This window comes from Tachysurus vachellii, chromosome 18 (genome assembly GCF_030014155.1).
Source record: "Tachysurus vachellii isolate PV-2020 chromosome 18, HZAU_Pvac_v1, whole genome shotgun sequence".
NCBI classification, from domain to species: Eukaryota; Metazoa; Chordata; class Actinopteri; order Siluriformes; family Bagridae; genus Tachysurus; species Tachysurus vachellii.
Genome location: NC_083477.1, coordinates 19,530,175 through 19,547,358, shown reverse-complemented (window position 1 = coordinate 19,547,358; position 17,184 = coordinate 19,530,175). Strand labels below are relative to the sequence as shown.

Below are 17,184 nucleotides of genomic sequence, written 5' to 3'. Positions count from 1 at the left end.
CTTAAACCCTGATGGGTCTGATTCAGGACAGCTGCACCTTTCTGGCAGACCTCTAGGGGTCTATCACAGATACCATACTGCACATATTGCCCTCAATAGGATCGAACAGACTAAACCACTCATTTACTCATTTATTTAGATTTTTTAAATCAGCATTCAAGACATTACTTATTTTTTTTCACTCAGCTGTGATAAGTAAGGACTAGAGCACCCGTGATGTTCCGTTATCGGAAAATAATCAACGATAGGTTGTTGTGCTGGAGCAGAGATACTAATAGGTGTTACCATGCCAACGTTGATCTTAATCCAACAATAGCCTGAAGCGATTTAGCGAACCACAGTAATGATCTAAATAATGTGGGTGCGGTCTGATATGCTAATGAGCCTATTTGATCGATAGCCCTGTATTCACGGCGCACAAAATGTCATACAAGCAGAACAGTTGGAATTGTTTTGAGAATTAATTAATTTATTTATTTTTTTCCTTCAGGACCGCTGCATTATTTGAGGGATTAATCTCCGCCCATGCTGTAGATCACCAAAATGCCAACTTTCTTTCTTTCTTTCTTTCTTTCTTTCTTTCTTTCTTTCTTTCTTTCTTTCTTTCTTTCTTTCTTTCCTTTTTCCCCACTTGTGTATTATGTGTAGATGTTTAGCACTGTAACTGCACGCTCTATATTATTCCCTGTGTACATTTTTTTATTCCAGTTCATTAATACTACATCTGGTTCAGTCCCATAATATCAAAGCCCTGATTGGTGAGAGTCAGACTTTGATCAAATCAGTGGGGATTAGTCAGGAACAAGCCTCATGTCTTTGTGTATAAACGACAAAGAGCTCAGCTGCCAGGATTTTTTTGTGATCCTTACATCAAATTTATTTGCTATCGGTCCGACATTAAGATCAGGTCTGATATGATATTTGTCTGATACATGAAGCGCTTATTAAATTTTCTCTTTCCAGATAAGCAGATGCTCTTTGGTCCGTCCCCAGAGCACCTGCTTTTAAATCTAAAAGCTTATCCACCACACAGAGATCTGGAGAACATTTCTTTTGTGTTAAAACCAGTGGAAAATGTCTTACAGATGGAATTGCGATGGAATCCAAGCTGATCAAACAGTGGCTGGACGGGCGTGGTCTAATATGCTAATGAGTATACTGCGCTTCTCAGAACAGTTGAAACAAAAAAGGGACACGTACAAAAGCTTGCTTCTAAATAAATGAAATGTATTGATAAAATAAACTTACACTTAGGAATTGTTAAAAATAAAATAATAAATGATATAATAATAAAAAAACAATACATTTGTACAATAGACAATCAATCAATACATAGACAAACCTCATTTGCATAAATAAATACATTTTGGAAATTGTCCATCACATAAAATATGTATGACTCTCAGCAGTCAGCTGCTATTTAAAAAAAAAAAAAAAATTTAAATGAAATACAGCACTTAAAAACATGAACACGTCTCGTAGATCTGAGCAGGAACCACAGCATCATTCAAGCTCCGCCCCCTTTTTTCATTAAAACTCTGTGATTTTAGATATGCAGCCACTCAGATATAGAAAGTTCAAGTATTCACACGAGACCTGAATAAACTTCATTAGAAAGCGGTCACAGATTTCAGTTCAGACCTTTGCGGCTGATGACGGCGGAAGGTTGCGAGTTCAAATCCCACAACTGGCACGAGAGCCACTTAACAATTTCCCTATCAGGATTTTTTACGGATATCAAGAGCCATTTAATTGGAGTGACTACTGCATGTCTTTTTTTTTTTTTTTTTTTTTTTTTTATAAATATTTCTTCTTTTGCCGGGCGTAATTAGGTTGACATCTCCCCTGTGTGAGTGATAGCAAGACTTCAGTTCCGTCTGCTGTCCTCAGTCTTCTCTTCAATTACGGTCACACTGCCCCGTGGCTCTCGCGTGGAATTCGTACAGCTTTCCCCTTCGCCAGTCTCCTCTTAATCTTTTATTATAAAGTTTTACCTGACTGTACATCGTGCAGCAAGGCATGACGTGCTACGAGATCTCGCTGTAACGCACAACGGGCCGAACGCAGCGGCAGAGTCATGTTTATGAAATAAAGGTCGCTTGGTGAAGGAGAGTACAGGCAATTAGGGAAAAAAAGAGCACCGCAAACAAACACAATACAATTAGGAAGGCAATCTGGGCTGGAATTGGCTTTCTCTCAAAGAGCCGGGCCCTTCAAATAATTGCATTTCACTTTTTAACACAAACAATAATTAATGCGGCTGAAAACCATCACATTTAACCACGATGAGCTTCGCATATATATTCCATCAGGAGCCGGGGTGGATTTTAGTCCCACTGTGTTCTCTCAGAGCAAATACGCGAGATTGTTCTGGGAGGCAGAATCCTGTCTGAATGCTCATCAGGAGAGCATCGGGTGATCATTAGTAGATCATCGGGTGATCATTGGGCAATCATCAGTAGATCGTCAGGTGATCATTGGGTGATCATCAGTAGATCATCAGGTGATCATTGGGCGATCATCGGGTGATCATTGGGTGATCATCAGTAGATCATCTGGTGATCATTGGGTGATCATCAGTAGATCATCGGGTGATCATTGGGTGATCATCAGTAGATCATCGGGTGATCATTGGGTGATCATCAGTAGATCATCGGGTGATCATTGGGTGATCATCAGTAGATCATCGGGTGATCATTGGGTGATCATTGGGCGATCATCGGGTGATCATTGGGTGATCATCAGTAGATCATCGGGTGATCATTGGGTGATCATCAGTAGATCATCGGGTGATCATTGGGCGATCATCAGTAGATCATTGGGTGATCATTGGGCGATCATCAGGCGATCATCAGGCGATCATTGGGCGATCATTGGGTGATCATCGGGCGATCATTGAGAGATCATCGAGCGATCTCTCACACACACACACACACACACGCGCATAAATGCTTGTTCTTCCTGCAATTTTGTCAATTAATCAGCTCATATATATTGTTTATACACCTGAGCACTGAATTCTTGATTCTGATAAGTCAGAAGGTATCAGCAGTTAAATATATAAATCATTGTTTCTATATGTATGATAGCTGCTTAGATCTGTAAGGATCTGTTGATTTGAAGGGAATCAAATCAATTCTAATCTGGAGTTGTTTTTTGCTTCCGGTTCCTCTCTCCTCTTTCTTCCTTTCTTCCTCATAACGTCTCAGAGAGTTTTTCTGAGGCTTTAGCATACATTCTTGATAAAAAAAAATGAATAAATAAACAAATACGAAATACAACGCATAGATAGGAAATAAATATTGTATGTTGTTCAGGAATGTAATGAGATTTTCTGCTGTAATGCAGTATCGAAGCATTAGGGGGTGGGGCTTAGAGAGCACTGGGGGGAAAAGGTTCAGGTTGTTCAGACGTTGTTTCTAAGTGATCTGTGTCACAAATGGCATTGGATAATGATGATGATTTGAGGCATATACTGTATGTACTTTTTATCTATTTATTTATTTATTTATTTTATTTTATTGTCATCCATTAGCTACTTCAGCATTGTAGGGTCAGGAAACGAGTGCCTCGATTGATTTTTACATAATATCACACTCAATGCTCGTTTCTTTAGCCGTGTCCACACAAAAGGACGTGGAGAAGATCTCCAGGAAAACACAGCACGCATTTTAAGCGAGAGAACAAGGAGCGAGTGTGAGGGGACTTGATAAAGCGAGAGACACGGACATCCTCAAGGTCACGCTTTTGTATTAAGAGATGAGCGATAGCCAGAGGGGAGATATCACACAGCCGCTGAGATAATGCAAAGAAAAATTATCTCAGTCTAATCTTCCTTTACACACACACACACACACACACACACACACACACACACACACACACACACGTTTCCCTCCTTACTAACAGCGAATGCGTAATGCGCTCCAGTCTTTCTGTTGATGGTTAACTCTGATGGCATTCATTCATAACTGTCAGCTCCGAATTGAATTATTTTGTGGGATGACTTCACACCACTCGTGTAGGCAATACTCACTGAGCCGAGGCGGCTGACAAATTGTCACAATATCTAATGATTTTATTCCCCCCCCCCTTTTAGAATCCATTTAGGGTTTTTAAGAGCGACGTTCATCAGCTCGTTCATGGGAGGGGAAAAAAAAGTGCAGAGAACATCCATGTCCTTCAGAAAGCCCACAGAGAGCTCCTACACTCCGATCAAAGGCTTCTCGATTTAAAACTGTGCCACAGAAAATCTCCATTTGAAGTCCAAAAATCCAGAGAAAATTTGAAGTTTTATTTTTTTTTAAATAAAAAATAAAATAATAATGTAAACAGCAAAAATTCAGATGCATTGATTTCATGTTGGGGGGCACGGTGACTTAGTGGTTAGCACGTTTGCCTCACACCTCCGGGTTGGAGGTTTGATTCCCGCCTCCTCCTTGTGTGTGTGGAGTTTGCATGTTCTCCCCGTGCCTCGGGGGTTTCCTCCGGGTACTCTGGTTTCCTCCCCCGGTCCAAAGACATGCATGGTAGGTTGATTGGCATCTCTGGAAAATTGTCCGTAGTGTGTGATTGCGTGAGTGAATGAGAGTGTGTGTGTGTGTGCCCTGCGATGAGTTGGCACTCCGTCCAGGGTGTATCCTGCCTTGATGCCCGATGACGCCTGAGATAGGCACAGGCTCCCCGTGACCCGAGGTAGTTCAGATAAGCGGTAGAAGATGAATGAATGAATGAATGATTTCATGTTTGTTCTTTCCCCAAATCCAGAGAAAATACTACGCTTTACAAAAAATGAATAAATAAAACAAAAAAATTAATGTTTTTATTTATTTTATTTTTTTTTAATTTTTATTAAAGGTATTTTAAGGTTTTAAGTCAAAGGTATAAAGTTTTTCCCTTTTTTTTTTTTTAAGAAACGATTTTTTAACTCAAAAGGAGAGAATTATTTTTATTATTATTATTATTATTATTATTATTATTATTATTATTATTATTTTTAATATAAATTTGCTTCCGAGGAACTTTAAAGAAACAATTTTCCCGTAAAATCTAGATATTTAAATCTAAAGAAAAATACACAAAGCAAAATAACCTTGAAGGACGTCTATAAGACGTTTATTTATTTATTTTTCTAGACTTTAGATCCTCAAATCCAGATGAATTTTACAACAAAAAGCACCATGAAAAAGCAAAAAAGCATTTCTTTTTTTTATTGAACCCATTGCCTTAAGTACGTACTGAGGATTCTTTTATTATTTGTCTTAACTGTGAGGTATTTTAAGGTGCCATGTTGACCTGAGAACACTCAGACCACTACAGCATCTAAGCAAACCTGAAGGAAGGATGTTTTTTTTTTCCCAGAAAAAAAAAGTGTGGGCTTTTTAAAAATGTTTTTTTTTTCTTTTTTTTTGTAAAAGTGTTTTGCAGATACAAGTTGTGCCCAAACACTAAACCCATCAATCATCCAAAGAGCCCTGAGCGAATGTCTATTCCAGAAGCTTCAAGCTTCTCAAATCCAAAAGTACATTCTAAACTTTTCATGTTTCTTTTAAAATGCATGATGTTCATCTTCCTTAGGTTTCCCAGTGATGCAGGTGAAGATTGATATCTCACGCCAGCAGGTGGAGAAGATCTTCGGGCTGGAGGATTACTGGTGTCAATGTGTGGCCTGGAGCACTACAGGAACCCAGAAGAGCCAAAAGGCATATGTGCGCATCGCATGTGAGTAAACACTAAATCCATGGCATAATTTCCAGGGTTTATAATTCAACATGATTCCAAATGGACATGTTTTAATATAGTTTATCAACTGAGAAATGAAATGTCTGGAGTCCAGTTTTGCTTCTAGCCAGTGTAACCAGTGTGTATAATCCAGAAAAGATTGTCATCCAAAGTCTGTTGTTGGGGTAAAAGCACAGGCAGTGGGGCAAACAAGTGAGAGCCAAACGAGGAAGTATTTAACGATCAAATTACAGGGAAAATGGGAAGTTGGATGAGCTGAGGCACCAAACAGGTGATTAATACTGTCATTTGTGAAGAAAGAACGTGTCTCCCGGACCGTTTAGATTACCTAAAGTGTCATTTTTTTTTTTACCTAAACACCGTTTCAGAAACGTTGAAAAGACACCAATCCTGGACAAATCTCTGCAGACCAAATGTAGATCAGTGACCGTGGCCTAGTTACAGACCTCCATGGACCACTCTGGTCACTCAGTCTGAGCACTCACTGGGATTGGCCGGTTCCTAGAGCGAGCCCATTAAACTCCAGGCAGGAGGCGGGACTTCTACCCTGGCTGGGATTCCATTTTCTAGCTTCAGTGCAAAAAATAAAAGAAAATGTCAAATACATCAAAAATGAGTCATTTCTGTAAACGTGTCTCTATTTTTTCTTTTCTACAAACCATTTTCATTTAATGAGCCTCTTGCTCTTGTGGAATTTGGAATTTGTTCCTGACACTCTGTAATAAAAAATTGTTTTAGAATTGCATTTGGCCAATCAGTCTAAGCACTCGAGCCATGTGTTCCCCGAGGCTGATTGATTCAGACGGGTTTGTACGACTTATTTAATGTTTGATTGGGAAGTTTGATCGGAATAAGCCTGCGGCGTGGTAATCCACTAATCTGCGACGGCGCACTCGGTAATTGCCTCGAGAGGCCTCGCCGTTTCCATATCTGTCACCGTGATAATGCGATTAGGCTCCAGAAGAATCACGTGTGGGCCAGTTATCATGTGGCCTCACGCAGCAAAAGGGGACGCTTCATTCTGCTGTTAATTTCTCACACAATGCAGAGTCGCCGCCAATCCATGGCTGCGTTTGTTGCTACCGAGAGCTCGTCGCAATCAAACCGGATTTGTCACGCGTCTCAGTGTGCTATTTCCAAACGTGCCACCAGAACAAAGAGGCTGTCGCTCTCTTCTTTGGCGTCAGATGTGCGAAGTCGAGACGCCGCTTAAGTCGCTCTGGATTTTTATAGCCCGGTTAATCTCGTCGTAAACATGCAGCAGGAAGAGAAGCGGAAAAGAAGGGTTCGACCTCAATCGACTTCTGCCTGTCAGTTCAGGACTTTTTTTTCGTCGTCCACTGTGTCGGCCCGAACCGTTAAATCCGTTTTAATTAAAGGGAATGAGGTGGAGCTCTCGTCAGCGATGCCGTGATTGTTCTGGACAGGCGTGCAGAATGACTGGCAGTGATGTCTTCACACAATAACTCCTTAACCTCTTCCCTTATACTCTGATATTCCACCAAGCGCTGTGGGTAGCTCTGTCAGTGATGAACATTTATGAACATTTATGCAGAAATTGTTTTGAAAAGCTTCTGTGCGACAACTCGAACTCTGAATATTGGCTATAACACGATTTGGAGCGTCAAATTCAATCTGAATCCCATCAACATTTGTGTTGGTAGCCTGTGGAGATAGGACGCATGTGATGGTGTGTGTGTGTGTCCCTTGTATGTGTATGAAAAAAATGTACACTGTGTGTGTTGTGTGTGAAACCGCTACAGAGAGATAATACAATTGCTCTTGGCCCAGGGGCTACAGCACTCCACAAACGCATCCAAGCAGCTCTAAATAAGCTCTAGGGCCTTTGTGTGGCTCCATCTCACACAGGTGGATCATGGCAAGCTCATAACAAACAAACAAACAAAAACGACGGCTGTAGACAAGACCGTCGATGCCTACACCATAAATGTTCTGGAGAAACCTTTGCCTTGCCATCGTAACTACCCTCACTGTCCGTCTTGTTGCTTTCAGAGGACATATTCAAGGCTGTCCTGGTCACTGTTAAAAGATAAAGCATCAAAAGCTAACGCTTGTTGATATTCAGTCATGCTATTCACTTATCTAGACAATTTTCTCGCTCTTGCTCGACAGACCTGAGGAAAAACTTTGAGGAGGAGCCACTGGGCAAAGAGGTGGCACTTGACCAGGAAGTGCTCCTGCGCTGCCATCCACCAGAGGGCGTCCCACCCGCCGAGGTGAGAGCATCTCGTTTATTGATGAAGCCATCTGCTAATTATGCCGCTCGTTTGATTTAGCCTCTCGTCCGTATCTCCACACAAGAGGTTCGGCTCTTACTTTTTTTTTTTTTTTTTTTTGGCACATCCATTAGTTCCATTAATAATGTAGGCAGTTTTGCAGAGGGCACAGGACCGGACCAGACTGCGTCCAGCTGCTTCCGTTCACGCTGCTCAACCGAGCGGCTTAATAACAACAGCAGCTACCGCAGACGTTTGCCGCATGAAATATTCAGCTCCAAGCTGACTCTGTTCTGCCTGCCAACGTGTCCCTCAACCAGACTCAATACTCAATATTTCAGTTCAGGACTTTCTTTTTTTCGGAAAAATTGAGTGAGCTAATCCTCTGTCCTGTTCCTCAATGACAAAATTAAACTCTTGTCTTGTCAAAGGGACATCAAACAGACACTGTGAATGTGTGTGTGGGTGGATGTGTGTTTCTCCAGGTGGAATGGCAGAGGAACGACGAGTTGATCGACCCCAAGTCTGACCCCAATTTCTTCATCACAGTGGACCATAATCTCATCATCAAACAAACTCGGCTGGCCGACACAGGCAACTACACCTGCGTGGCCAAGAACATTGTGGCGCGACGCAAAAGCTCCTCAGCCGCCCTGATTGTCTACGGTATGTCTCTCCTTCAGCTCCTCCAGTCCATGCCTTTCAGCTGGTCCACACACACACACTCCGGAGATAGGGTCTGACCTCGAGAGGCAAGAGTAAATCACTCCAATCTAGGGTGATAGACAGCTTGGTCTTGAGCGCAGAAAGAGAAAAAAAAAAAGCTTAGACTTGGCAAAAAAAAAACATTTAGTGCTAATCTCGCTAATCTCCTCATGCTAACTATAGCCGAACCAGCAAAGTAAGTGGCTACGCTAAACTAGTAACCTTTTAATGTTGACTTACTTTAGTCAGACCTGGATTACTTTTGAAAAAATCTCACTTGTGACAAAAAATTTTTTTTTTTCCTTTAATTTATTTAAGAAGTTTTTTTTTCAACTTCTCACTATCTAAATTCTGATAGCTAGCTAGAAAACTTTGTAGCCACATAAAGGATCCACAACTTCAGCTCCTCAAGAGTGACAAAACTAGAAAGATGGTGTTCGTACACACTTAAAATATACAGTATACACATTTACAGAATAGTGTAATAGTTAAAAGTGTTAGCATATGCTAAAAGGTAGCTGATTTGACTCCAGTTAAAAACTAAATGTTTTATTGCTTACAGGTTGTTTAGCTTTGTGTATTTGTGTGCATATTTTGTTTAAGAAGCCATATAAAGAGTGAATGTCATATTCATGAATAAGAGAGACACGATGTGGTTAGTAAACTAAGCTTTAAAATATGTTTGATTACACATTCGGCTGCTCTGATATTAGCAAAAACACACAACAACGTCTAGCCGGATGAATCCCGATGTCGCCAGCTCTAACACAGCTCAGATAACGGATTGCCCTTAGAAGCTAGCTGACCTTTATTATTATGCACAGCCTTAGCTCATTCCTTACAGCAGACAGAGGTCCCAGGACCCCTCGGACTAAAGCTAGCATACATTAAAGGCACGTAATGGGCTCGGCTAATCAGGGCATGGTCAGTCAGTCAGTCACACAAAAAAGAAATCGAGTCTCATGGGAAAAAGTTTAGCATTTATGTTTTGTTTTTTTTAAATGTAACTGCTGCTTAGCAACCGAGCTATTAGACTTAATGAGGCGGACAGGACAGTAACACCATGATTAAATACTAAAGAAGTCATTTCTAAGGAGAAAGGAAAGGAAGGTTTGATTATTTTCTATTTTTTGCATCATTATTCTGAGGCAAGTCAGTTTGTCTCCATTGTGGGAAAAAAAAAAAAAAAAAAAGAAAGAAATTTATTATGTCAAAAAAACGAATATCTTTTTATCAAAAAGGAACCGTTAGACCTGATCATGTTGTTATTTTTTTTTTTCTTTTTCTTTCACCAGATTAAGACTTTGGTTTACTGGTGAAAAGCGTAGCCGGAGTTCTCGTTCATTGGCTGTGGTGTTATAAGGTCTGTTATTACAGCTTTGGAAAAAAAAAAAGGAGTAGATGCATTTTAACGAAGCCATTTTGACTTTGACGCTGCTCGACTGTGCGCTAAGAGGTAATCAGGGCCCTCGCACCAACCACCGCCACGCAATTTCCCTCTCAGCGGTGGGCAATCACTGGCACTAGAGAGGCTCCGGAAGTGATTCAGCCTGTGAATTAGGAGCCCTCAGCAGCCTGACTGGTGATCAGGGCTCGCTGACAACAAATCAGCCCCGAACTGAAGAAATCAGATTTCCTTTGAGCTCAGAGAGTGAAGCAGAATGGAGACGTGGAGCTTGATTAAAAACACAGTGTGAACTTTGGACCGGGAATCGTCACACAATCCTCCAGGCTTACGCCGTTCTCCAAAGTAACGTATTGATAGCCCGGACTGCGCGAGGGGCAGCGCGAGCCATGCTAGCTTGTGGAAATGAAAGCGGTGTTAAAACGGGAGTGTTTTGAATCGAGTAATCAGTATGTGGTTCAGCCAGGGAGGCGCCGTTAAAGAAGCTGATTGATTACAGCTGTTGTAGCTTGACAAGGGCAACAGAGCGATAGGATGTGCTTTAATTTTCACAGCGCTGCCATTTTGTTGGGGAAATAAAGAAAAAAAATCCAAGAGTTGCCTTTACTTAAGAATGCAGCCTAGCTTTAGCATAAGTGTTAGCATTGCTTTAGCATTAGCCTACTTCATTATCTCAGCTGTTTGTAAATCACAAACTATAAATTCTACTGAAGTTAGTAGAAACGACACGATGGGTTTAAGAGAAGACAACGTCTTGCCAAAGGGTTGTTTTCTTTTTTAATTTTTCCAAAATTGCAGTCCACTTCGCAGGCAGCAGAGGGTTCCAAAAATGACAAACTGCTCCTTTAATCATTCTGATCCAGTGTGTGACAAAATATTAGTAACACTCACTCCTTGTTTGCTTATTTTCCATAACCTTTGTTCACCATCGTTAATCAAAAGTTACTATTGAATGCTGCTCATTTGCATCAAATGTATAGTGAATTTTACAATAAACGACAGGGTGGTGTGATGAAGAGGAGGGGAGTGGAATTACTGTTACTGGTATCAGATAACTGGTTTCTTCCTCTTGACCCATAGCCGTTTGACAACAACCTACTTCGAGCTAGTTCACTGTTAATCATTTATGGTCCAGCAGCTACAAACAGTCTTTACTTCATCTCGCACTCTTTTTTCCTTTATTACTTAATAAGTGAGAAAATACTCAGCTTGTAATGGTAGCGAGAAACCTCCACCTTTTTGCAGACAATTTTATGGTTCTGGAGGCTCCTTCCTTATTCTTATACCGATTACATAGTCTGACTGCAATATCACTGCCAACACGAAATCAACTGGATAGCATGACATCACTCTCTCTCTTTCTCTCTCGCTATCTCATGCAGAAATCTGGCAACCGTCAGGAAAATACAAGAAGTTACACCAAACAATATTTATTTTAATAAATTCTTTCGCTAAGCCTTAGAAATGAGACAAGTCCCGGTCAAAGAGTTCCGAGAACGCACACAATGTTTCTGGAAAAAAACTTTATAATGAGGACGAGAGAAAGGCGAAGGCTTTATGTTTGTATAGAAAAAGTTTGTTCTGTCATCTATAATGTACAACACATGTTGGTGCAATGGGAATGAAGTATCAGGAAAATAAATAAAGCATGAGCTTCAGCGTTAATACACCTAACAGCGATGAATTCTTCATTCTGATTGATCGAGGGGTTTCTAGAACAGCAAGAGATAGAAAGCGTTGTTGCTTTGGTATATGAGCAAGAAACGTAAGAAACACCAAGTTATTTAAAAAAGGAGCTACAAATAAAATAGTATGGAGATTGTTTTTCTGTCTGCAGAGATGTGTGTGTTAGTAATTTGTTCTTAAAATATTGAAGTCTCTGATAAACTCTGCTAGACACAATGACACACAGACACACACAAACACGCACACACACAACATTACCGATTAATGAAGGAAAGAGGGACTGGTTTGCGTACGAGCTGCTGTAAGTAACTAAGGCAGGGTTGAAGGTGTTGCTCGTCGGGTCTCCCTGACTTGCTGTGTTGGTTTCTTTGGTGGGCGAGCAGTGAACGGCGGGTGGTCCACGTGGGCCACGTGGTCGGCGTGCAGCGCCGTGTGCGGCCGCGGCTGGCAGAAGAGGAGCCGGAGCTGCACTAACCCCGCCCCCCTGAACGGAGGCTCCGCCTGCGAGGGCCAGAGCGTCCAGACGAGCGCCTGCACGGCCACCTGTCCAGGTAAACGCCCTTCGTGCTCGCTTCCTAGTGCGCCGAGTGGCAACAATGCTGAACCAAAAAAAACCAGCTTAGACTAGCATAACTGGATTAACAAGACGAAATTAAGCTAATCTGCCGTCAGTACCATGCTAATCTGGTCTAAGCTGTTTTTTTTGTGTAGTGGTGGAAGTGTGTGCCACAAGTCTCTTTGCATTGTGCCTCACTGTGCCTCACTGTGCCTCTGACTTGTCATTCAGCTTCCCCACCGCTACGTCGTTCTGTCATCCAAGCTCTTTCCTTTCATTGCCAGATCACCGACTCGCCTAACGGAAACTTAAGCGAAAGCTTAGCACATCACTCACCCCGAGCTCGAAAGACGAACAACAGACAGCAAACAGCATCAGTTTCAGTTGCTTTAAACATCAGTTTATCAGTCCTGCTTTAAAGACACTTTTATGAAGGCTATATTATGTCATTATAACATCTTTATAACATGCTAGACATTCATAGTGTAGTGTAATTCTTCATTATTTACACAACGCTTATTACACCTTATAATGTCTTGGACACATTTTAATGCTAACATGCGTCAGGCATAACCTGTTATAACGCATTCAAAACACATTAGACATACTGTATTATACTGTAATAATTTTACAGTTTCTTTCATTTTATAGGACAGGTTTTGTGACCGGTCTTGAGAATTGTGTTAGAACTGATGTTATAATGAGTTCACACCTCATATCGCATACGGTTACCCTTTCTAATGCTTCATAAAGTTTTTTTTTAGAAAGAATTTTAATCGAGTGGCTTAAATGGGCTTGTAGTTCATCGTAACCTGATCATTAAACGTGGCCTTCATAGAAAGTGTGCTGAAAAGTTTCATCAAATTTCCAGCCAGGACGTCGCTCTCTGACAGTTTGCGATGGATGGATGGATGGATGGATGGATGGATGGATGGATAGATAGATAGATAGATAGATAGATAGATAGATAGATAGATAGATAGATAGATAGATAGATAGATAGATAGATAGATAGATAGATAGATAGATAGATAGAAAGAAAGAAAGAAAGAATGTTTATGGCCAAAAGTGACATCACCCTGTAAACTTTATTAGAGATAAAGATCATCACTTTGAGCCTCCCAGCCACCAGGGGGCACTGTAAGAACGCATTGCTTAAAATAAATAAGTAACTTTAAACCATATATAGTAACTTTGGATATAAAATGAATAAATGAACAAAATGTACAAAATGTACATACGTTTAAATTTAAATAGGAAACAAGCATCAGGAGGCGGAGTCTGTGTGTGACCGAACCACGCTGAGGTGAAAAAAAAAATCATCAGTTTAACAGTGCGCTGTTTAGCTCCACAGTAAGCTGTAACCCTTTAAACATCAGTCAGGAGCCGGAGTCAGTAGCGGTGGAGCGATACCCAACTGTGCTGAGAATCAGCTAGTCAAATATAAAATGGCTGGCATAATAACTGTAAAGAATTTTAAAGAGTATCAGAGATTCAAGCTTTCGGCTGTATGAGACTGTAGATGAAGTGAACTTCGAAAGCAGATATGAAACACGTCCTGGCGGAAGGAGCGGTTTTACCAGCTAGTCGTATTTTCAGCATGTTGGCAGTCGCTTGGCCTGGTGTGTGTGTGTGTGCTGTTTATTATTCATGGCTAAGTCCTCCTGCTTTTTATTTGCTGTGCGTGCTTTGCTGTTGCCACACGTACACTCAGTGCTTCAGCCAGAGTCGGGGATATACGGCCAAGCTGCTCGCTTGTGCATTCATGAGCATTAGTGTGCGATTTCACACAGTGTGTTTCTACTAATACACACACACACACACACACACACACACACACACAGAAACCTGACTGGTTCCCCTCGGTTTTTTATCGATCGTATGCAGTTTGAGATGGAGGTGCTGGTGCTTTGCTTCCACAATGATGTCGGAGACACGACCCAGTCCTGGCAGCACGGTTCATCGCTAAAACAGCATTAGGAAAGCATTAGTGCCCGGCGGAAAGGAAGGAAAAAAGACAACATAGACCAAACGGTGGAGGAAATGGAATCTGTCAGCTGTAGCTCCATCTCTTTCTGTCTCTGTCCGAGTTCAGCTACTTAACTTGAGCTCGTGTTTCGGTACGCAACGCACAGTGTAATTCAATAAGACGCCACGCAGTAAGTAAACGAAGCCTTCGAACAGTACGGCAGGCACGAGGGGCATCACAGCAGCCCACCGGGGGTTTCAGCACAGGGATGGATTTCACATGATTAGGGCACAAATAGCATCATCCTGCAGCGAGGGAGGAGAAGGAGGAGGAGGAAGATGAGGTAGAGGAAACCAGGAAGTGGAAATACAACTGCACTTGAAGAGGAAGATTTAATACAGAGAGAAATCTATATACAGAGAAGAGAAGAAACGCTCTGAAGAAGCGGATGTCGTGTTTGAGTCCCCGGTTGCCAACCCACAGCTCCTGTTTCTCTAAATTTTATACAACTAATCTACTTTTTTTTGTATTTAAGTTTAAATTTAGAACCCATTTAGGACAATGGAATGGTTTAAACTTTAATATTAAAAAGAAGTATAAATTATAAAAAAAAAAATGATTTCCTGTCCGCATGAAAATGGTGTTTTTGAGGGACGGTCACCGGACACCTGAGCAATTTTTGTGTGGATGGAGATTTTTTTATTTTGGAGATTGTTTTTCTTGAAAACATTCATGTGAACAGATTTTTATTTTAATTTAGCTGAACAGATTTCTTAAAAAAAACAAAACAAACAGATTAAATGAAAAAAAGATGCTTTCAGAGACGCTCATGCAGATGGAGGATTTAGATATATTCGTAGATCATCCTCCCTGAGTTTGCGTTTCATTTGTTACATGCTTGGGTGGCATTAACACTAACCAGGCAGCCATTTTGATTTTGTGCTTCTATTTGTTTTTTTTAATTTTGGTTCTAATTAATCACATTTTTGCAAACATTACAAACACCTTCATGTGAATCGTGTCATCCTGTGTAATCGTTTCAAAAAGGGTGAACTGAATGTTAAAGGAAAAAGTCGCGTGTGTGTGTGTGTGATTTTAAGCGATTGAGGAAAACGAATGAGGAGGAATAATAGAGAGAGAGAGAGAGAGAGAGAGAGAGAGATCCGTCAGCTCTGGAGATGTAACGCAGCACCTGCAGTGTCCAGTGTCTGCGCTCGCCTCCAGCTCCTTCACCCGAGAGAGAGAGAGAGAGAGAGAGAGAGAGAGAGAGAGAGAGAGACCATCTCATGCACATTCATCACCGCACAAACACACGCTCGGACAACCGCGGGCGCTAAAAATCACAACACACACTTCATCCCGATTTATCAAAGCCACCGGCAGCCAGCTCAACAGGAATAAATCATCATTTGCTGACTGGCATCAGGTGCCCAAAAACAGCTCAGCTCTGCACACGGAAACGTCGCACAGCTCTGATAAACGATTGCTGAAGATGTTTGTGTGTGTGAATGTGTGTGTGTGTATGGGAGGCAGTATTTTTATTTAGCATTTATGCAGATGACATTTTCAGAAAACGTACTGTACATCTCTCTCCGATACAACATTAAGGACCATAGCTCACCATCGTGAGCGCAACTAACTTTCCGGAACATTCCACAAGGTTACGTGGATCTAAACGGATATCAGTGGTACAGTCGCTGCTAACGTCTGACGGCAAGCATCGAAGTCAACAGAGCCTTGTGAATATAAAGCATCGGCGTGTGTAATCAGACTGCAGCATCGCAGAGGAATTAATCATTTAATCATTTGGATGCTGATCCGACGCTCACTGACTACATTAGAATAATGTAAAGAGAGTGCTTTATGTAATAAAACTCTGTGTGTGTGTGAGATTCTGTAATTACTAAGCACTAACACTTTGGTAACATTATAAGTCTGTATAGCTAGTGGTTTTGTGTGTGCGTGTGTGTGTGTGTGATAATAGCTACATTGATCTTGATGATCCTTGTGTCCGTTGAGTCACGTTGTTTAGGTCTGCAGTGAGCTGAAGAGGCTCTTTTAGGCTTAACACCACTCATCAGAGACGTCATGCAGTGCAGCTAGACACACACACGCATACACACGCATACACACGCATACACACATATGCTGCACTGAACTCGAATCCTCCAAAAACATACAATGCATGAATGTGTATTTAGCAAAACTAGGGCCTGCTGGACATCGCCCTGACTAAACACTACATAAGGAGCCTGCTGGACATCACCCTGACTAAACACTACATAAGGAACCTGCTGGATATCGCCTTGACTAAACACTACATAAGGAGCCTGCTGGACATCACCCTGACTAAACACTACATAAGGAGCCTGCTGGACATCGCCCTGACTAAACACTACATAAGGAGCCTGCTGGACATCACCCTGACTAAACACTACATAAGGAACCTGCTGGATGTTGCCTTGACTAAACACTACATAAGGAGCCTGCTGGACATCACCCTGACTAAACACTACATAAGGAGCCTGCTAGACATCGCCTTGACTAAACACTACATAAGGAACCTGCTGGACATCACCCTGACTAAACACTACATAGGGAGCCTGCTGGACATCGCCCTGACTAAAAACTACATAAGGAGCCTGCTGGACATCGCCCTGAATAAACACTACATAAGGAGCCTGCTGGACATCACCCTGACTAAACACTACATAGGGAGCCTGCTGGACATCGCCCTAACTAAACACTACATAGGGAGTCTCTGGACATCGCCCTGACTAAACACTACATAGGGAGACTGCTGGACATTGCCCTGACTAAACACTACATAGGGAGCCTGCTGGACATCGCCCTGACTAAACACTACATAGGGAGCCTGCTGGAC

At 41.6% G+C, this 17,184-nt stretch overlaps 1 protein-coding gene across 6 annotated transcripts in view; it reads left to right on the top strand.

Annotated features, from left to right (window-relative positions):
• The window catches only part of unc5a (unc-5 netrin receptor A), a 184,068-nt gene that overhangs the window by 116,984 nt on the left and 49,900 nt on the right, over positions 1-17,184 (top strand). For 3 of the 6 annotated variants that reach the window (XM_060892717.1, XM_060892716.1, XM_060892720.1), the window contains exons 3-6: positions 5,578-5,721; positions 7,876-7,979; positions 8,465-8,645; positions 12,159-12,326. In XM_060892717.1, the coding sequence (XP_060748700.1) occupies positions 5,578-5,721; positions 7,876-7,979; positions 8,465-8,645; positions 12,159-12,326 (597 nt within the window). Of the gene's footprint in view, positions 1-5,577; positions 5,722-7,875; positions 7,980-8,464; positions 8,646-12,158; positions 12,327-17,184 lie in introns of those variants that run through there. The other 3 variants (XM_060892719.1, XM_060892718.1, XM_060892722.1) reach the window with 2 other exon arrangements.